Consider the following 20,721-nt stretch of genomic DNA (forward strand, 5'->3'; position numbering starts at 1 on the left):
AGAAGGCTGAAGATGATGCTCCAAGCATCCTGTCTCAACTCTTGTGTAAACAGGACACAAATAAAGCAACTAGATACAATGTTGTGCAATGGGAGGAGCCAGAGAACAGGAAAGGGTGGGAGGAGCATGAGGAGAGCAGAGCTGGAGGAGAGAGCTTGGAGGACGTGGAGCATGAACCAGACCTAAGATTTCACAAAAAGCAAGTATAATGTGGGAAATCTAAATGTTAGGAAACAGAGGGCTGGAGGCAGAGGAGGAGGCAGAGACTTGGGATTTGCTGCTGGTACTGCTTGCTGCAGCAGTCTGCCTTTTGCTGTGGCTGTCGAGTCTGGACCTTTAAAAGAGTTTCCTGTGTGCTGTGTGTTTATTTTATTAATATTAATCCTCACTCCCGACTCAAGAACCGTTCAACTCTGCTGCCTGGCTCTGGCACGGGTGGATCCCAGAAAGGCTGTGCAATTTGCAGGAGTTGTTCCCCAGATGGAGGATGTTCCTGCTGCTGGCCATGGTGAATTCTGTGCTGATGGTGAATGGAGAGCTGTACTGGGCTTATGCTCCTGACCCACCTGTGTTTCATTCTGCTCCAGAGAGAAGAGAAACTTTTTAGAAACAATGTGACTGGACTTGATTGGTCTGGTCATCAGGACAATTCTCAACAAAATCAAGAAAAATGGGATAAAGAGGACTGACTATGGGACTTTGGTCTGATTCTGGTTTTCAGCAGACCTATATTTGGAAGCTTGCTGCAGAAACTCTTGGGAGGCCCTGTAACTGCCTGTGTAAATCCTCCTTATGCTTTGTTGTTTGGAGATGTTAACGTTTTTACACAAGATTCAATCTTTAATGTTTCTTGCCATCAATGTAAACTAACAAACTGTATTTCTGAGTTTCAAATGGACAGCAGGTTCTGGTTGTTCCACAGCCTTTTACTATGGTTCCTGTGAGTGTCTCAGGCTTGGTATTCTGATAAGGGGTCATCTTTAAGTCACTTTTATGGAGTGTTATAGGACTTTGCTTATTACTCTTATTAGGAGCATGTCTCCTACCAGTGATAATTAAAACCTTCATCAAGGCCTTTTAGAATGTTAAAGCAAATCTGCATAAGATTAAACTCCAACATCTACCCTAGCAGAGGTTGGTAGTCAAAGACAAATAAGATCTCTCTGAGGACAGGGCATGAATGTTGGAATTCATGTACCAATGAGGATAAGAATATATCTTTCAAGAGAGACAACCTAAGGCAGGCACACTCTTCTGCTCCATAGCTCTTAAGTTAAAGTCAATTTAAAAAATATGAAAAAGGGAGACGTGTGAACGGCTGTTTGTTTGTCAGGCTGCTTTGTTCTTGAGCTCTCAGCAAAAAATGTGTTTTCACCCTGGCCTTCACCTGGAGACAGGGATAGACAGGAAGTTTTTGCCAAGTTCATTTCCTTTTGTTTGTGGGAGGATCACACAGACAGGTGGTCGAGGAAAACAAGTTTTTTTTTTTTAATTTTATTTTATGTACATTGGTATGAATGTGTCCAATCTCTTGGAAATAGACAGTTGTGAGCTGCCGTGTGGGTGCTGGGATTTGAACCCGGGTCCTTTGGAAGAGCAGGCAGTGCTCTTAACCACTGAGCCATCTCTCCAGCCCCCAGGTAATCAAGTTTGATTTTTCAGTGAACTTCATTGTATCAAAGAGCTTTGCTCTGACTATAAAAAGGGACTGTGGAATAAACAGGGGTGCCTAGTTTCTACCGGAAGCCCTCTCGAACAGATCCCATGTGTAATGTTTTTATTTTTTAATTTTCTTTCAATCCTCACTCCCCACTCAAGAACTGTTCGACTCTGCCAGCGGGCTCCAGCACTGGTGCTGCCCTGTGTGACAGCTGAAGACTGACCTCTGCCCCTAAGACTGCCAGCGCCATCACCAAGGTGGAGGATCCCAGGCTAGCTGTGGGTAAGTGTCTCTTACTCGAATTGTTACAGAGGCCATGTGGTTTGTACTTCCTGCTCCAATGTGTCCTTCCTTCTCAGATCTCTGTGATGGGTAATGCGGGAGCTCACGGAGCTTAGCAGCATCCACCTCAGCCAGCAGCTGAGTCAGTCCATGTCCTACGTAAGAACTCGCAGGCTTATCTCGCTGTCAGGCTTCAGGCTAAGAAAGAGAAACTCACAAAACACGTCTCAGCAGAAGGCAAACTCACACTTTGTTACTGACTAAAACTTTTTTTTTCTAGAAAGTCACTATGGAAATACTATCTAATCTATAAACACTAACCTTTGGAGAATGACAACCAGGAATTTTCCAGTGTTCCCCACTTAACATTTGTGTACTCGGAAACATCTTCGAGGCAGTACATTTACAACCTGGTGTCAAGAAACGACTATTTGTTTAAGACAGGGTCTCTCTCTAGAGCCCTGGCTTCCTGGAATTCACTTTGTAGGCCAGGTGGGTCTCAAACTCAGAGATCTGTCTGACTCTGCCTCCTGAGCCCAGCTATATGAAAAATATTTTCAAGGAGATTTATTTTATGTGTATTTATGATATCAATGTCTTATTTTTTTATCTGTTTGCTTCTTTGTTTGTTCATTGAGATAGGGTTGGTTTTTTTTTTTGTTTGTTTGTTTGTTTTTTTTGACACAGTCCTGGCTGTCCTGGAGTTCACTTTGTAGATCAGGCTGTCCTCAAACTCATAGATACCTGCTTGCTTCTGCATTCTGAGTACTGGGATTAAAGGCATGTGCCACAATGCCTGGCTTCTAGTCCCAAAGCATGGCGATGTGTGCCTTTAATCCCAGCTCCACTGACTCTGAGTTCAAGGCCAGCCTGGTCTTCAGATCAAATTTCAGGACAGTCCAGACCTCACAGAGAAACTCAATCTTGAAAAAAGCAAAACAAACAAGCACTCTATCTATATATCTATCATACATGTTATTTTTCCACATGTTTATATTACTGAGTATAACATAGTTTATGTATGTAAATATGTATGTGTATATTTCGGTGTGTATAGGCCTGTACATATATTGTTCATATGTAACATATTATTGAGTGTGAAAGAGCCACACTTGTGGAGGTCGGCGAAGACCTGAGGGACAGTTGTCTCCTTCCACAGCATGTGGGTTCCAGGGTTTACCATTCTGCTACCCTCCCGTCTCTGGTGAGTTCCGTGTCCCGGCTCTTCGCCCTCCTCCTTTTAACTCTTCCCTCTTCACTTGCGCTGAGGACCGAACGGAGGGCCTCAGCGTGCTAGGTGAATGTTACCTCCCGCTCGTCGTCACGTCTCCATACCTCCACTTTCTCCTTTTCCCATCTGAGAGACCCTGCCGCGAACGGACCGCGGGACCGTCCTCCTCTACTCCCCCGGGCGGGCGACGAAGCGTGCATTCCCCGCAGCAGCCGCTAGGTGGCGACCGCCCGCCCGGCCCCGCCCCCGGCCCCGCCCCTCCTCCTCCGCACACGCGCACGTCTGACGTAACCAGAGGCCTCCGGAAACCGAGCGGAAGTGCAGCGAGCGCCGCATAGAGGAGGGGGAGAGGGCGAAGAGGAGGAAGAGGCGGATCCGGAAGTGGGACCGGAGTCCAGGAGCGTCTGGGTGTCCGGCCCTTTGGTGACGGGAAACTGTCGCGGCAGGGGGGGCGTGGCCCCGAGGGCGCGGGCCGCCGTGATTGGCTCGCGTCCGCGGCGCCGGCGCGGATTGGCCTCTGCGAACGGAGCGGTGCGTCTGGAGCGCGGCGGTTGAAATTCAAAAGTGGCGGGTGTGGTGGGTGGCTGGGCTCCCGGGCCCGCCGGCGCTCGGTCTGTGGGGCGCGAGGGAGGACGCAGGGCTCGGGGCGCCGCCGCTCCGCCCGCTTCCTTTGCATCCCGTCCCGGGCGGACCGCGATGGACGCGCAGGCGCAGGTGAGTGCGGCGGCCGCGGCCTCCCGCCGCGACGGGAGGACGGCCCGAGCCGTAGCGGGCGGGTCGGGTCGCGCCCGCCTGCAGGGGAAGGCTGTACCGGCTCGTGCACTCCGGCGGCCGGCCCAGTGCGGGCGACAGGCTGCGAGGCCCCCAAACGGTCGCAGCGACCTTGGCCCGCCGTCCCCGTCCTGCAGGCGCGACGGTCCGCGTGTCCCTTAGCGCTTGGCTCCAGCACTTCCCATTTCGAATTACCAAGCGCATTCGACGTGTCTGTGCGCCTCAGTTCTTTCAGACTGTCGTGTGGGAGAAGCGAGGGTTCGGAGAGGCTTTGTCCCTTGCCCCAAGGCACATCCCTGTTGATGCCCTTTTGTGCTCGCGTCTGTTTCTGGATCTGGATGGAGGAAGGAAGAGGACAAATGGGGCCAATCTATCTAAAAAATTCCTTATTTTCTCGTCCCTTTCTTTGCCCAGTGAACTGGTTTATGGGTGCCCTGCGTTACCCGCAGCCATCTGAGGTGTATGTCTGTGGCAGTTATGACCTGACCTCTAGTGCCAGGAAAGGCCGGCCTGCATTTTTTTACTGGTATTTCAGTTTAGATTGAATCACGGACAGCATTCAAACAGGAAGAGACGGCCAAAAAGGAGAGCGCTGCACTATGACAGCTCTCGGAAAAAATAAAAGGCGAGCAAGTTTTCTCAGGTCTGTTCACGCAGTGTTTACAGAGCGTCTTCTGAGAGCCCTACACAGCTGTACTTACATAGGAGACAGAAGTCCCAGCCACCAGTGAGCTGACATTCACTGGGGAGACAGAAATAAAGAAAATTTTGTCTCTGTTGGAAGGCAGTGAAGGACTGTTGAGAAAGGGTTCAAGCAGGTCCAAGGGGAAGGAAAAAACTAAGAGGAGGCTCGGTGAGTAAAAACTGGAAGGAGGAGTTTGGTGGTACAGTGCTGAGTGGGCATCCAAAACCCCTGGTTCAGTCATCTGCTGAGACAAACCCATAAAATCTGCTGTGCAGAGGCAGAGGCAAGGGTTTTGAGTTTCCAGCCTGTGATACACTGTCTCAAAAACTGAAGAGAACAAACAAACCCAAAAGAAATAATGTCTAGTTGGTCCAGTAACATGAAGCTGGTACTGTGTTTGAGGGTAGCAGGGTTTACATGGTTTCTTTGTTTTGGCTTTTGGTTTGGTTTGCTTTTTCTGTGTAGCCCTGGCTGTCTGGAACTTGCACTGTAAACCAGGCTGGCCTCGAACCCAGAGCTCCGCCTGCCTCTGCCTCCAGAGCACTGGGATCAAAGGCATGCGCCAGCCACCACTGCCGGGTTTGAGGAAAGCAGTTTTGGTGGGATGGTGGAAGTGAAATTTGTTTAGGTGCTAAATTGAACCCAGGGAATGCCCTAGACCAGTGGCTCTCAACCTCTCTAATGCTGCGATGTGTGCCTTTAATACAGTTCCCCGTGTTGTGGCGACCCCAACCATAACATTACTTTGGTAACTGTAATTTTGCTACTGTTATGAATTGTAAATATCTGATTCAGGATATCTGATACTGTACCCACGTGAAAACAGCATTTGGCCCCCACGTGGGGGTCCTGACCCAAGGGTTGAGAACCCTTGCAAAGAACAAACTACAGCAAAAAGGGCAGTAGCTGCCAGAGAACAGTGTCAAGAGAGGCATGCTTGAGGTTAGAGGAAATTGTAGGGTCTGTTGGACTGACTGGGATGATAGTGAGAAACTGATGCTGTTGAGATGTTGGAGCTGGCCGAGGTGGGATCTGCTGCGATGCACACAGGGAGGGGCCTTAGGACCCACCCCCTTTTGGGGCCTTCTGGAGTCAAAAGGGTTGGGTGATTGGCTGTGCCAAGTGCTAAGTGCTTATGACAGCTGAGGTCATTGTGTCCACCTTTGTAGAAGGGAGAAAAGTACTATTCATACTGGCTAGAATTGTCCAGAATAAATCATTGATGTATAAATCAATAATAATAATAATAAATAATGATAAATAACAATAAATAATAATAATAAACCAATAGCAAACACAAAAGGTAGTGCTTTTCAAGTAATCAGCAATAAGCTGTCTTTTTTTTTTTTTTTTTCCTTTTGTAAAACAGGGTTCTTACCATGTTACTTTGGCTAGTCTAGAACTGGCTGTATAGATCAGACTGGCCTCAAACTCAAAGAAATCCGTTTGTTTCTGCCTCCAGAGTGTTGGGATCACAACTCCTGGCTTTTTCTATGCAGGAAAACGTATAAGAACCAAGTTAGAGAACATCATTTTTTTTTTCCTGTACATTGATGTTTTGTCTGCATATAAGAGGGTGGGTCCCTTGGAATAGGAGTTACAGACAGTTGTGAGCTCTCATGTGGGTGCTGGGAATTGAACCTGGGTCCTTTAGAAGAGTAGACAGTGCTCTTAACCGCTTAGCCATCTCTTAGACAGTGCTCTTAAGCGCTCAGCCATCTCTCCAGCCCTGAAAACATCATTTTTTATACAAGTTTATTTATTCACTTTATATGATCTTAGCCCCCTCCTCGTCTCCCTATCACCCTTCCCCCTTCCCGTATCCCTCAGAAAAGAAGAGTCCCCCCTCCAACCCACCCCAGGACGTCAAATCATGTCAGGACTGAGCACATCCTCTTCCTTAGTGGCCTGGCAAGGCAGTCCCGCCAGGGGAAAGTGATCGAAGAGCATTCAGCAGAGTCCTTGTCAGAGAAAATCCCTGTTCCCCTTACAAGGAAACCCATATGAAGACCAAGCTGCCCATTAGGTACATATGTGTAGGCGGCCTAGGTCCAGTCCATGCATGGTCATTGGTTGCTGCTTCAGTCTCTGTAAGCTTCCCTGGGCCCAGGTTAGTTGACTCTGTTGGTCTTCTTGTAGAGCGCTGTCCCCTCCAGGTCAAAGGTTTTGTGGGTGGGTTGTGTTCCCCTCCTTGCACTGGAAGTCCTGACTGGCTTGAAGATGGCCTCTTCAGTCTCCATGACTCCCGCGACCAGGAGTCTCAGCTGGAGTCACCCCTATCCTCTCAGGAGCCTCCCCTGTCACAGGTCTCCAGCTTAAACATTGTGGTATCACATTGTCATCCACAAACATGTTCTGCCTCAGTAATAGCTAAGCGGGACGCACATGGCTTGTGAGTCCTAGTCAAACATTAGAAAATGCATGGCAGTTAAGGAACTGGTTACTTTTCAAGTTACAGGGGTGTCACGCAGGCTGAGCTGGAATTTCATGTAGCTGGACGGCTGGCCAGGGCAGCTTCTTTTAACAATGCCTCTGCACAGAAAGTCAGCTAAGTGCACAGTAGCTGAGGGAGGCTGGAGAGAGTGGGCAGACGCCTGTCTGTGTTCACTGCCATCAGTTCAGATAGTGCAGCTATCAGCTTGTAATGTTAGGATTTGCAAACAAAGCTGTTTATTTACTGGTGTGTGTGTGTGGAGCATATGTGCATGGGAGCATGTGCTCACACTTAGAGAGATCAGAGGACAACTTTCTGGAGTTGGGAGTGCCTAAGCTAAGTGTCACACTTAGGCATAGGTTTGCCAGTGTGCACCTTTTCCTCCTGAACTAGCTTGCCAACCTCTCTATTTTTCATTTTGGGCATGAATGGCTCCTGATGGGTGTTCTCATAGGCTATACCCAAGTCTTTGTCTTTTTTTTTTTCCCCCAATTTTAGTTAAACCTATCCTTGCTAAGTTGCCTAGGCTAGCCTTGAACTTGGACTCTTTCTACCTCACCCTCTTAAACAGCTGGAATTACAGGCATCTGCCATCATGACTTACATAGATTGTTTTCCAGGAGCTGGACCAAAACCAGCTTAGTTAGGCTTCATGTACTATGTCCAGGGGCCTGGACGTGGTAGGACAGGCCTTTAATCCCAGCACTGAGGAGGCAGAGGCAGGTGGATTTACATGAGTTCGAGGCCAGCCTGCTCTACAGTCAGTTCCAGGACAGCTAGGGCTACACAGAGAAACCTTGTCTAAACTCCCCTCCCCCATAGTATGTGCAGGGGCACATGAATACTAAGGAGGTTTAGACTTTGGCCTTATCAAAACCCATTCTAGCAGGACTTTGTCTTGATGGGCCTGTACCTGTCGTTGAGTGTTTTGGCCCTACTTCTTTGTCCTGGTTGAAGTTCCTTGCTGGGTGAGCTTACTAGCTGTTCCTGGCTGTGTCACTGACACGTGGGGTGGCCAGAATTTATGTTCAGCCAGAAGCCCTTTCTCTAGTGTGCACTACAGCATCACCAGATCCCTCCCTTCTGTGTTAAAACCAAGAGTTCTGTCCTCACAAAGGCACGTTTGTACCCAGAGTGAAGAGGGCACAGACGAATGCTGTGATGCCAGCTGCAGGGCTTGGTTGCTGGGTGTACTTGCTGCCCATCTGCCCCAGGGCCGGCCAGGATGCAAGCAATTTGGGTTTGGGCTGGGACTGTAGGTTTTGGCAAGTGGGCCGGCTAATACATCTCCTCAATCCCCCAAGAGTTTAACAGCATTAAACTTGGGCAGCCCCTCCTCCTGGGACGTGGTCATGGAACTGTAGTAGTACTTTCGGGTGCTCGGGCCCAGCTACAGCTCTCGCTGAGCTTCGAGAGATTGCGGCCCTGGCACTAACGCACAGCCTTTGCAGCTAGCCACTAGATCTAGCAAAGTAGGTTCTGTCCCAGGCACTCAGTGATACGAGGTGTTAACATTCTTGACAACACAGGCTGTTCCTGTAGCCTAGTTCATATGCAGATCTGCAGTTTGGCAGTTGCCGTGGAAAATAAGCTCTGAGCAGGAAGGACTTGGTGGTTGTCGTCTCTCTTGGGCACTCTTGGGCACATGCCTTGTGTGCTGCAAAGCCGTATGCACCAAGTCCTTGCTGCATAAGCGATGCAGTCTGCAAACGTCGCCTGTCTCTCCTCTCCTACCTGCATCCGTTTTCAGGTGCTCACAGTTGTTCTTTCTCTCGAAAGGTCTTGCGTATAACCCAGCCAGGCCAGCCTCAAACTTGTGATCCTGCTGTCTCAGGCGCCTGCGTGCCCGGATTAGCGTGTGCTGCCACATGAGCTCTTGAGAACAGATCGAGTCCCACCTCCCCGCCTTGACGACCTCAGAGCGCCGCCTCCCTGAGTGTCAGACCCTCCTGGGTGGTCCACACCCCCCAGCACAATTGCTTCCCTCCCGTCTGTTCTCGCTCCCCTTTCTGCTGCTGTGTGACCTGAATAAGACACTGCTGTTCGTTGTGTGTGCCCCTTTCCTTTCTCCTGGGAAGCTTGTCCCTGGGCCATACTCAGGAAGCCAACTCTTTTTTTTTTTTTTTAGCTTTTCAAGAGAGGGTTTCTCTGGGTTTCCTTGGCTGTCCTGGACTCTCTTTGTAGACCAGGCTGGCCTTCAACTGGCAGATGCCTCCCAAGTGCTGGGATTAAAGGTGTGTACCACCACGCCTGGCTGTGAAGCCAACTCTTATCCTCAAGACTTCTGAAAGTACTGAAAAGGGCTGGTGAGAGCTTAGGGCACTTGCTACCAAGCTTGAGAACCTGAACTGGATCCCCAGGATACGGTGGTCAGCCACAGTCTAGGGGTTCTGGCTGTCTTTCCTGTCCTCCACTGGTACTGCATGTGCACGGTCCACAGGTGTGGCCATAGACAGGCATTTCACCTCATGGTGTCTGCCCTCCCCATTTTCAGAATTAGTTAATAATGGTGCCTGGAGAGGAAGCATTCAAGATGGCGCTCTGTAAACCCCTGCTCCGCCTAGCAAAAGTCCTCCTCTTTTATTTAAGGTCCGAGCTTTAACTACAAGGACTATTGGCTTTGCAGCGGTACTGTACTAGTTTTTGTCTTCCAGGAATATCTGATTCTGTTTGCTTGAACTCAATCCTGAAAGACAGCTGAAGTACAGCCTCCCTCTAGCTTTTCCCTAGAAGCACTCCCCTCTCCTCCGTCATGCTCTCCATCTATTTGTGCTGTTTATCTGGCACACAGTGCCAACTTTTGGCACACATGATACTCAGCTAATGCTTGCTGATAGTTGAGATTGAAAATTAGGCTTGAGGGGAGCTCCAAAAAGGGGAGTTTGTGGGCTTTTGCTTCTGTCTTTTGTTGTTGTTGTTTTGTGTTTTTGAGACAAGGTTTCTCTGTGTTGCGCCAGCTGTCCTAGAACTCAGGCTGACCTTGAACTCAGAGATCCACTTGCCTTTGCCTCTCAAGTGCTGCCGAGATTAAGAATGTACACCACAACCTCCTGGCTTGGTCCTATCTTAAGAGTCTCTTTTCCCAACAGAGGCCCCCTTTGTTGGAAGTGAAGAGAAACTTGGAGCTGAAGACAACCCTGGTCAAGGCCTCCTCCCGACTGCCCCTTCCAGGAAGCAAGCTCAAGAGGGGTGCTGACCAGATGGAGGATGCCTTGGAGCCTGCAAAGGTGAGATATGTCTGGAAAGGAGAGCACGGGAAGGGAAGGGGGGTATGTGTGATAAGGACAGGTCACTGTGGAACTCCATCCTTATCCCTCCCTAGAAACGGATACGAGGCCTGGGTACAGTGACCAGAGTTGACACAGGCTGCCCCCGAGCACCACGCCTCAGCACAGTGTCACAGACACAGGCCCACACTGCAGGTGGGTTCTAGGGGTGGGTTGGGACCAGGGGTGTGGAGGCGCGCTGCTCTTTCACTCTTTTCTTTCAAATTTTATCTATTTTTTTGAGTCGATGATAACCTTTCACTTGGTTGAGATCCCAAAGGCACAGAGGTGAGGTTAGAGTCTTGCTTCTCACGTCTGTTCTTGGAAGTCTGGCTCCCCCCGGGGCAGCTGTGGAAGAGTGAAGAGATGGGCGAGGAAGCAGGCACAGACGGGCAGCAGCGTTCCGCGTGCACGGCTCCGCCTGTTTGCCTGTTTTACTTGCTGAGTTTGGGCGTAGTGAGTCACTTCTGGTCCCAGAAGGGTCGTCAGGAGCTGATCAGATGCTTAAAGGTCAAGGACAGTGAGCTGTCTTATTTCTGACCCTTTAAAGCGTGTGTCAGTGCACGCCGCCCAGAGCGCGTGCTGTACCTGCCCTCTCTTCCTTCCTTGCACAGCTCCGAAAGGCCCTAAGAAGACAGGACCTCGAGGTTGCTCTACAGTCGCTACAGGTAACAGTCTTGCGCTGGGCCCGGCCGGGGATTTGGGACGGGCGAACTCTACCCTACAAGTCTTTTTTTCTGTAGGGGGTGGTCTTGGGGATCCAGTGCAGGGCCTTGCATGTGGGAGGTAATGCTACACTAAGGTACAGCACAGCCCTTGAGTTTGTTAGTGTTTAAACTTTATTATTTTTATTTTACTGCATGTGTGTGTAACTGAGCATATATGTGCACAGAGGGAGGCACTGAGTTTTCTGAGCTGGAGTCACGGTGGTTGTGAGTCTCCTGAGGGTGATGGGAACCAATCCTGGGTCCTCCCTGAGAGGAGCGAGTGCTCTGACCTGCTCAGTCCTCTCTCTAGCCCAGCCTTTGTGGGGTTTGTGTTTTCTTCCGAGTCTCACTGTAGCTCATGTTGGCCTTAAACTGGCAATTTTCCTGCCATGGCCTCCTAGTGCTGGATTATAGGTGTGTCCTAGCATGTTCAACACAGAGTTCTATGTTAACTCTCATTCTCCAGTGCTGAGGAACCAGAAGCCAGCTCCCACTGTTCCTGCTCCAGAGCCTGCCTGTAGGTGACACATAGGCCTGGGGTGAGAGGGTGGGGAGGGGAAGGTGGGAGAGTGCCCAGGAAACGCCGTGTGCTGTCTTCCTGGCTAGCCTGAAGGGTAGAGGGACACGACTCCTGACCTTTGCCCCTTTTGTGCCCATGTTAGCATCAGCTGCTCCTATGGTGATAAAGAAACGTGCCAAACGCCCTGCCTGGGATTTAAAAGGTCAGTTGTGTGACCTCAATGAAGACCTGAAACGTTATCGGGAGAAGACTCAGACACTGGACCAGGAGAACCAGGGCCTTCGGGAGCAACTCAGAGAGGCCCAGGAGCAGGCCGCAGGCCTGGGGGCAGAGCGGAACACCCTGGAAGGGGAGCTGGCCAGTGTGCGCACCCAGGCCGAGCAGGGCCAGCAGAAGCTGGAGACTCTGAGTGCCCGCGTCTTGGAGCTGGAGGAGCAGCTGAGTACCACAGGAAGGCTGATTGAGGAGCTCCAGAAAGAACGGCTGGAGCTGCAGGAGGAGCGGAGGGCACTGAGCGCCCGCCTGGAGGAGCAAGAGGTAAGGGCCAGGTGTTCACAAGGGCTGCTTCTCCCTGCAGCGGCTCACTCCTCTCCTCAAGGCTGCTAAAGGCGCAGAAGGCCTCACCTCTCCAGCAGGACTGTGCATCAAGTCCTCTGAGCAGCTTCTCATGCTGTGCCTGCTCTTGGCCCTGCTGCCTCTGCTCACAGTTCCCATATTTCTCCCTCTTCCACGCCCGGGAACTCGGGTGCACTCTGGTTAGACGGCACGGCTTACGCCCACTGGTGCTCTCCGTGTGCACACCCACCCTAACCGAGGTTCCCCTGGACAGCGTCTTTCTGAAGTTCCCTCCGTGCGCCTCATCCTAGGGCCAGGCTTCCTTCTCTCTTTTTCCTTTTTTGGCAGCAGGGGGTGAGAAGTCACTGAGCCTGAAGCTCCCTGTTCTGCCTGGGCTAGCCAGCAAGGTCCAGGGTCCTTCTAGCTCTGCTCTCCAGCCCTGGGATTACAGGCACACAGAGCCGTATCCAGCTTTTTTTTTTTTTTTGTTAACATGGGTGCTGTGAATTTAACTTGGGTCTTCCTGCTTGGTCACTGAGTGCTCGCCACAGTCAGAGGGACCCACACAGCGTTTTCTTACCTCTTCTTAACGGTCTGTGAAGTCCATGGGGCTAGGGAGCAACCCCATTGTGGCACTAGAACTTGCTAATTCTTGGTTGCGTCCCACCTTCTGTTCTCTGTTGCGGGCAGAGGAGGTTACAGGCCTCGGAAGCAGATCTGTCGAGCAGCCAGGCAGAGCTGCTCTGCCTGCGGGAGAAGACTGCAGCCCAGGTGACGTTACTGGCTGAGCAAGGAGACCGGGTCCACGGGCTGGAGATGGAGCGCCGTCGGCTGCACAACCAGCTGCAGGAACTGAAGGGCAACATCCGGGTATTCTGCCGGGTGCGCCCTGTCCTCGCAGGGGAACCCACTCCATCCCCCGGCTTCCTCCTGTTTCCCCCTGGCCCTGCTGGACCCTCTGATCCCCCAACCCGCCTTAGCCTCTCACGGTCGGATGATCGGCGATCGACCCTGACTGGGGCACCAGCCCCCACTACCCGCCATGATTTCTCCTTTGATCGGGTATTCCCACCAGGAAGCAAACAGGAAGAAGTGTTTGAGGAGATCTCCATGCTTGTCCAGTCAGCACTGGATGGCTACCCTGTGTGCATCTTTGCCTATGGACAGACAGGCAGTGGCAAGACCTTCACTATGGAGGGTGGGGCTGGGGGAGACCCCCAGTTGGAGGGGCTGATCCCTCGGGCCCTGCGGCATCTGTTCTCTGTGGCCCAGGAGATGAGTGGCCAGGGCTGGACATACAGTTTTGTGGCGAGTTACGTGGAGATCTACAATGAGACTGTCCGAGACCTGCTAGCCACTGGGACCCGGAAGGGACAAGGGGGCGAGTGCGAGATTCGTCGGGCAGGCCCGGGAAGTGAGGAGCTTACCGTCACCAATGCACGCTATGTCCCTGTTTCCTGTGAGAAGGAGGTGAGGACAAGTAGGGGCTGGAGCCAGAAGAGTGGGCAGAATGGTGCAAACAAAACAGCAAAGGGCGCAGGGTGGGCTGTGAGGGTGGGCATCACTTCAGACTTAGCTGGTAGGCTACAAGGCAAGTTTGCTGTGGTGAGGCCAAGGAGTGGAAGGCGTGATGCGCCCCAGTGGGAGGTCACTAATCTCCTCCCAGGTGTGCCTCAGGACCCATTTCCTGCTACTTACGTGGCTTAGTTCACCCTCGCCAGGACGGCTACCTGGCTGGTCCCATCTCAGGCCTCTCAGGGGTACTCGAAGCTCACTCTTGCTCTGGAGCTCTTCAGGCAGTGAGGTCACCTGGGTTGTCCTTTTATTCTTTTTTGAGAATATTGCACTGTAGCACAGGCTGGCTTTGAACTCAAGGCAATCCTCCTGTCTCAGCCTCCTGAGTGCTGGAATTATAGGTGTAAACCACCACACCTGGCCCGTTTACTTTGAGACATGGCCTCACTAAGTTGCCCAGAACTCCCTTTGTATCTCCGGGAGTCCCTAAACTTTGGGTTCTGCTTCAGCCTCCCAAGTAGCTGGGATGATAGTTATGTGCTAAGACCCAGTCTGGGCTGTTGTGTCTAAATGTGTATACACACTGTTCTTAGCCTCTGGTTTTGCTAAAAGATGGCCTAGACAGGTTCATCGAGTGCCAACACCCCCAGCACTTTCCAGCTTCTGACTGCCTCTGCCCTAGGTGGAGACTCTGCTCCATTTGGCACACCAGAACCGGGCTGTGGCCCGCACTGCCCAGAACGAGAGATCATCGCGCAGCCACAGTGTGTTCCAGCTGCAGATTTCCGGAGAGCACGCTGCTCGCGGCCTGCAGTGTGGCGCTCCTCTCAACCTGGTGGACCTGGCTGGGAGCGAGCGCCTGGACCCTGGCCTCACCCTGGGCCCCGGGGAGCGGGACCGTCTTCGGGAGACACAGGCCATTAACAGCAGTCTGTCGACGCTGGGGCTGGTCATAATGGCTCTGAGCAATAAGGTAGGAATGGATGCCTGGGCAGGAAAGGCATGGGCTGTGGGGAAGAATGCCCTATCCTAACTGCCTGCACCCTTAACCTTCCAGGAGTCCCACGTGCCTTACCGGAACAGCAAGCTTACCTACCTGCTGCAGAACTCTCTGGGTGGCAGTGCCAAGATGTGAGTGGAGGGACTGTAGGAACTAGTCTTTTTAAAATAATTAATTGTATTTTATGTGTGTTGGTGGAAAGGTGTCAGACTCCTTGGGATGAATTGGCGCTAGAGACAGTTGTGAGCTGCCATGTGGGTGCTGGGAATTGACCCCAGGTCCTTCGGAAGAGCAGGCAGTGCTCTCATCCACTGAGCCATCTCTCCAGGCCCAGGAACTACAGTCTTAACACAGCTATGTATGTGCAGCCTCTGATGTGTGTAGACCACTGATGCTGGCTGGGGCCCTTCTCTTTCCACAGGCTCATGTTTGTGAACATTTCCCCTCTGGAAGAGAATGTCTCTGAGTCCCTGAATTCACTGCGCTTTGCTTCCAAGGTACAGTTGCTGTCCCGCTGTCGTGGTTTCTGTTCTTGTGACCAAGGAACTTAGAGTTTACTTGGAGTTCACAGTTTCAGAGGGTTAGAGTCCATGGCCATCATGGAGGTGAAATTGGGCGGTAGGAGACAGGCACAGGCTTAGAGCAGTAGCTGAGAGCGCACTTCTTGGGACGCAGCCATGATGCAGGGAGACTGGGAATGGCACGAGCTTTTGGAACCTCAAAGCCCACCCACTCCCCCAAACACCTATAGGCGTCTCTGACAAGGCCACAACTCCTAATCGTCCCCAAGCAGTTCACCATCTGGGTCCTAAGTATTCAAATTTATGAGCCTGTGGAGGCCATTCTCATTTAAGCCACCACTGCCCACACTGGGAGGACTCCTGGCCGCTCGTAGGCATCTCCGTCATGAGTCCTGTTTTCTAGCTAGGCTACATCCATCCAGAAAGGATTTAAACTTACTAGGCCTCTTGGGTAATACCTACCTGATTCCATTTTGAACTACTGGCCTTTGAATTAACGTCTTTAGAAGAAACAGCCACATAGTCAGGGCTATATTGCAAAAACAAGCTATGTCCATGGTCTGATTCCTTTCCACTGTATTTATGAACTTGTCCCTTGTTTACTCTGCTCTTCAAAACAGCCCCCAGATCGCTCCCATATGTCCCCAGTTGCCGCATTAGTTTTAGGTCCACCAAAAAGTCTCACCAATTCCAACTGCTGGGCCATTGCGTTGTTCCCGCCTTGCTCTGATATCACACAAGGCCACGTTGACGCATTTGTGTATTTTCTAGTTATATCCATTTAGAGGACTGCTCCTTAAAATGGAATTGTCAGAACAAAGGAGATGTAAGCTTTCTGAAGTACCTCAAGTAGACATTCACGCTCTAGATCTCATCAGGGGCTAGCCAGACAGCACCACTGACCTCATCCACCCTAGGGTTGGGCAGCCTTAGTTTCTTCACTCTCTGCCTTGCTGGGTGATTTCCCCGTTTCCTGAGGCTAGAGCTCTTTACTGAGTTGTGACTTTAGTTGGACTCTGACCATGACTGGGTCTGCCCTCTGCCTGGCAAGTTCAGTGAAAAGTTAAGGCGGTTTCTTCTCTCAGTTATGTGGCCTGTCTTTCACCTATCTTTATTTTGGTGTTGAGGCTTGAACTTGGTCCTTGTCACATTAAGCATGGGCTGTGTGACTAGCCTAATTTCTCAAAGATAATGAGCAGGTTTTTGTCATAAGTGGTAGCTTACGTCTTTTGTCTCTGCACTTGGGAGGCAGAAGCAGGCAGATCTCTGAGTTGGAGGCCAGCCTGGTCTACAAAGTGAGTTCTAGAATATCCAGAGCTGTGTAGAGAGACCCGGTCTCAAAAAAAAAAGGGGGGGGAGCAGTTTGAAAGCAATGTACAGTTGGACAGATGGCTCAGAGGCTAAGAGCACCGGCTGTTCTTGCAGAGAACTTGAGTGTAGTCCCAGCACCCACATGTTGGCTCACAACCATCCCTAACTCTAGTTCCAGGGACTTTTACACCCTCTGCAGGCACCAGGAATGCACTAAGGTGCAGGCAAAATACTCATATGAAACACATATAAAATAAATGGATCATGTCTGTGTGTAGGTCAGAGGATTTGTAGACTTTGGTTCTCTCCTACGTGGGCTCTAGAGCTCAAACTTGGCTTACCATGTTGTCAGATTTGGTGGCAAGCACCTCTACTAGTTGAGCTGTTTTGCTGCCCCAGCCTAATGTCTTACATGTTAATGTCCATACTCTGTAGGGCAGGAGGGCTGTTAGGTCAGCTTCTCATGTCAGTAACACTGGCTGATCTTGAACTGATCTGCCTCCAGCTGCCAAGGGCTGGGATTACAGGAGTGTGCCCTTTGCCTGTCGTGAACTTCTGATGTCCAGTTCACCTTCTCCCAGCTGTCTCAGGAATGTCTCTCATAGATTAGGTTTGTTTCAGTCCTAGCAAGGGTGTTGCTCTCACTTGGAGGAGGATGGTTTTGTTTGGGGGGAATACTTGCTTACTTTAATGTGTAACAGGGCCTCTGTTTATTGGAAGTATTTATTGGAAGTAGAATGTCTTGTCCTGTTAATATGCTATCTTCAGACTCTGGCTGGTTCCTACTCTTCCCCCTCAGTTTTGCTGTTTGGTGGTTAGACTTAGAGATTTGATTTGGTTAGATTTATAATTCTAGTAATTCTAGTTCAAATTCTTGGCCTATTTAGTAGATGGGGCAGTGGTATACCTCTGTGACATCAGAAACTCCCACTGTCTAGTTCTGTCATTATTGTGTACTGGCGTAGCTATTTTTCTTTTTTAAGATTTATTTATTTATTATTTATACAATATCTGCCTTCATGTACACTTGCAGGCCAGAAGAAGGCAGCAGATCTCATTATAGATGGTTGTGAGCTACCATGTGGTTGCTGAGAATTGAACTCAGGACCAGTGCTCTTAACCTCTGAGCCATTCCTCCAGCCCAACTTTTTTCTTTTTTTCTTTTCTTTTTTTTTGTGGTGGTGTTACAGCAAGTGCTCCTCCACTAAGCCACACCCACCACTGCCACTGTTATCTCTTTAGTTGAGATGGGTACTCGGGTAGCCTAGGGTAGCCTTGAACTCGTCCTCCTGCTTTCCTATCAAGTGCTGGGACTAGAGCTGTGCCAACATCAGGCTCCTTGGTTTTCAACTAGGGATTTTACAAAACCGTAACCGTCTAGATCCATCATTGTAGAGGGCTTTAAGATGCTGGTTTTTAATCAGTATTCATTAATCATAATTCTTGGATGAGGACTTCTCCCCCAGCATGTGAGAACACACCTCAGAGATAGTGCTGTGGGTTCAGGTCTGTGAACACTGGTAAAGCAGAGGCATAAAGTGTGCGTATGAGAGTTATATTTATGATACACTGTAGCCCGTTAAGCTTTAAAGCTGCGGATCTTAATTTAAAATAAGTAATTGCTAAAATGTGGTAATGATTACCTGAACTATTGAAAAACGCACCAGCTAGATTTATTCAATGCAAGGTTCCCACAAACCGCCCCTTTGTCAAGGACACATAAAGTGGGAAGTAGATGAAATGACAGGGACACGAGCATTGGTCAGGTGGAGACACTGTGGAGGAAAGGTGGATGCATAATTCTTTTGTGTGTGTGTTTTGTGTGCTTGTATTCTGTGCACTGCGTGTGCCTGGTGCCTAAGGAGGACAGAAGACGGTGCTGGGTTCCCTGGGACTGCAGTTACAGACAGCTGTGAGCTGCTGTGTGGATCCAAGGTCCTTTGGAATCTAGCCAGTTCTCTTAATCTCTGAGCCATCTCTCCAGCCCCCATATGCTAGGGTTGTGTATGTTTATTTTTTAATATTTAGCTGGGTAGCTAGATGTGGTGGTGGTGGCGGCAGCACACGCCTTTAATCCCAGCACTTGGGAGGTAGAGGCAGGTAGATCTTGGAGTTCAGCACCAGCCTGGTCTACAGGTTAGGGTTAAGGGTTAGGGTTAGGCTTTGTTTTGCTTTTCGAGACGAGACTTAATCCCAGCACTCAGGAGGCAGAAAAAGGTAAACCTCTTGAGTTTGAGGCTACCCTGGTTTACAGAGTGAGTTCCAGGATAGCCAGGGCTACACAGAGAAACCCTGTTTCAAAAAGCAGAGGAAAAAAAAAAGTTGTATTTTATGTGAATGAGTGTTTTGCTTAAATGCATGTATGTGCGCAGCATCTGTCTTTGGTATGAGGTTAGAAGAGGGTTAGATTCTCTGGAACTGTAGTTAGTGGATGGTTATGAGCCATGATACAGCTTCTAGCAACAAACCTAGGTCCTCTGCAAGAGCAAGTGCTTTTAAACACAGCCTCAATGCTGAATTCTTTACTGGTTTTAGTATTGAGTTCCCTTCCTGAGCAACTTAGACATGCCCGTAAGCTTTTATGGGGGCGGGGCGCTTTACAGACACGTTTGACCTCCACCAGGGGAGTGCTGCTTGCTGGGTTGCTCCTGGTGTCTTGCTCAGCCTACTCTATTAAGACACCTCAGGACCACCGGCCCAGGGGTGGCACTGCCTACCAGAGTGTTGGTCCCTCCTGCAGCAATCACTAATGAAGAAAAGGCCCTGTGGCCTGCCCACAGGCCAATCTGAGGGCACGTTTTCTCAGTTGAAATCCCTTCTTCACACTGACATAAAAACTAGGCAGCACTACAGAACTTCATCTCCTCAGACCCTGGCCTCCTGCAGGCTTAGTGGGCATACCATCTTTATCCCTTCATCTGGCCAGGCTGAACTTGCTTTCGTAGCCCTTACTTCGGGGATTCAGAGGGCAGCCCTGGCATTGGGGCAGAGCGGAGGCTGTCGTGTTGCCTGCAGACTTTGATCGTGTGTAACCCTGTTGGTCCACAGGTGAACCAGTGTGTTATCGGCACCGCTCAGGCTAATAAGAAGTGAAGATCCCTGTGCAAATGAGCGTGCTTCATCTCTGTTATCGGCACTGCTCAGGCTAATAAGAAGTGAAGATGGAGTCAGGGCCTGATCCTGTGCAAATGAGCGTGCTTCATCTCTGTGTTTTGGTGTCTATGTATTTGGTGGGAGTAGGGGTGGGGACTGAGAGATGCTTTCTTTTATTGGGTGAAAAATATTATGTGCCTAACTATCAAATAAAATTTGCTGTGCGGTTAAAAACTGTTTTCTTGATCTTAGACTTTTTAGTTTTGTGGAGTTGTTTTGCCTGAATATGTCCAGTGCTCCTTTAATTCAAAAGAGAGCTTCAGTCCTCTGAGCTGAAACTATGCATGGCTGTGAGCTGGGATGTGGGTCCTAGAACCTGGTCTTCTGCAAAAGCAGTGAAGCGCTCTTACCCGCTGGGCCACTTCTCCAGCTTATTACAGCTCTTACAGGTTTGTTGGTATTCTAAGTACCTGGAAGCATGCAGAGCCGTTCGTTCTGACCGAGCGAGGCTTTGGCTTTCACTTGGCGGGGCACATACTGCTGTCCTGACGCCTCTTCTCTTTCAGCACAGCGAACTGTGTCCGTAGCTGCCCGCACTGCGCCCCCCCCCCCCCCCCCGTCACCCATTTCTTAGGGCTGCCGGGCTTGGGACAGGAATGCCCTTGTCTGGTGTGCCGGGCGCTCCTTTCCCTGCTCACGAGGTTCGAACCCCGGTTCCCGGCCGCCTGGTGCCATTGGCTGGGGTGGGCGCGTCACCACCTCGCTCCTAGCTCCGAATAGCCTCGACCTCCTTCCCCTCCCAGGGGAAGCACAGCCACTCCGGTGCTTTCGGCGGGAGGAGTGGCTGTCCGCCCAGGTGCAGCGTGCAGGCGGGGCCACGCGTGCGCAGAAGGGCGGGGCGACAGGAAGCGTGAATGGGGAGGGCGGTGCCGTTCGCGGAGGCGGAGTTTGGAGTGGCCCCGGGGGCGGGACAGCTAACGGATGTGGCATGGGGCGGGGCCGGCCCTGACCTGCAGGCTAGCTGCCAAGAGGTTTATTTCCTGCTGCCCTCAGAGCGCGCCTCCTACCCGAAAAAGGGGCTGCAGGGATTTCTTGGTCCTCCCCGGCCGGCGGCACCCCCGACCGTGCAGCGCCCTCCGGGCCTGCCGGAGGTGAGGGAGGTGCTGCCTG

At 50.9% G+C, this 20,721-nt stretch overlaps 1 protein-coding gene and 1 long non-coding RNA gene across 2 annotated transcripts; one reads left to right on the forward strand and one right to left on the reverse strand.

Annotated features, from left to right (window-relative positions):
- The first annotated feature begins 3,714 nt into the window (after nucleotides 1–3,714).
- Kifc1 (kinesin family member C1) lies at nucleotides 3,715–19,643 on the forward strand. Its single transcript, XM_021629848.2, has 11 exons — nucleotides 3,715–3,887; nucleotides 10,153–10,290; nucleotides 10,386–10,485; nucleotides 10,944–10,997; nucleotides 11,503–11,553; nucleotides 11,699–12,093; nucleotides 12,802–13,581; nucleotides 14,309–14,599; nucleotides 14,684–14,757; nucleotides 15,048–15,123; nucleotides 19,507–19,643. The coding sequence occupies exons 1-11, from the start codon at nucleotides 3,870–3,872 to the stop codon at nucleotides 19,549–19,551; spliced, it is 2,022 nt and encodes a 673-aa protein (XP_021485523.1). The 5' UTR covers nucleotides 3,715–3,869; the 3' UTR covers nucleotides 19,552–19,643.
- On the reverse strand, nucleotides 11,146–20,142 carry LOC132648303 (uncharacterized). The gene is made up of 5 exons (XR_009586670.1): nucleotides 20,022–20,142; nucleotides 13,810–15,942; nucleotides 13,539–13,695; nucleotides 12,692–12,963; nucleotides 11,146–12,078 (listed from the first exon to the last, which is right to left on the reverse strand). It is a non-coding gene; the product is annotated as an uncharacterized LOC132648303 (long non-coding RNA).
- Nucleotides 20,143–20,721: the final 579 nt, after the last annotated feature.

Source organism: Meriones unguiculatus, chromosome 16, assembly GCF_030254825.1.
Source record: "Meriones unguiculatus strain TT.TT164.6M chromosome 16, Bangor_MerUng_6.1, whole genome shotgun sequence".
In the NCBI taxonomy this organism is placed as follows: domain Eukaryota; kingdom Metazoa; phylum Chordata; class Mammalia; order Rodentia; family Muridae; genus Meriones; species Meriones unguiculatus.

Bases quoted from the DNA above. Each gene is read 5' to 3' on its own strand.
- Kifc1 (XM_021629848.2), top strand. The intron at 10,486-10,943 runs GTGGGTTCTAGG...TTCCTTGCACAG, and splicing joins GACACAGGCCCACACTGCAG to CTCCGAAAGGCCCTAAGAAG. The intron at 15,124-19,506 runs GTACAGTTGCTG...GTTGGTCCACAG, and splicing joins CACTGCGCTTTGCTTCCAAG to GTGAACCAGTGTGTTATCGG.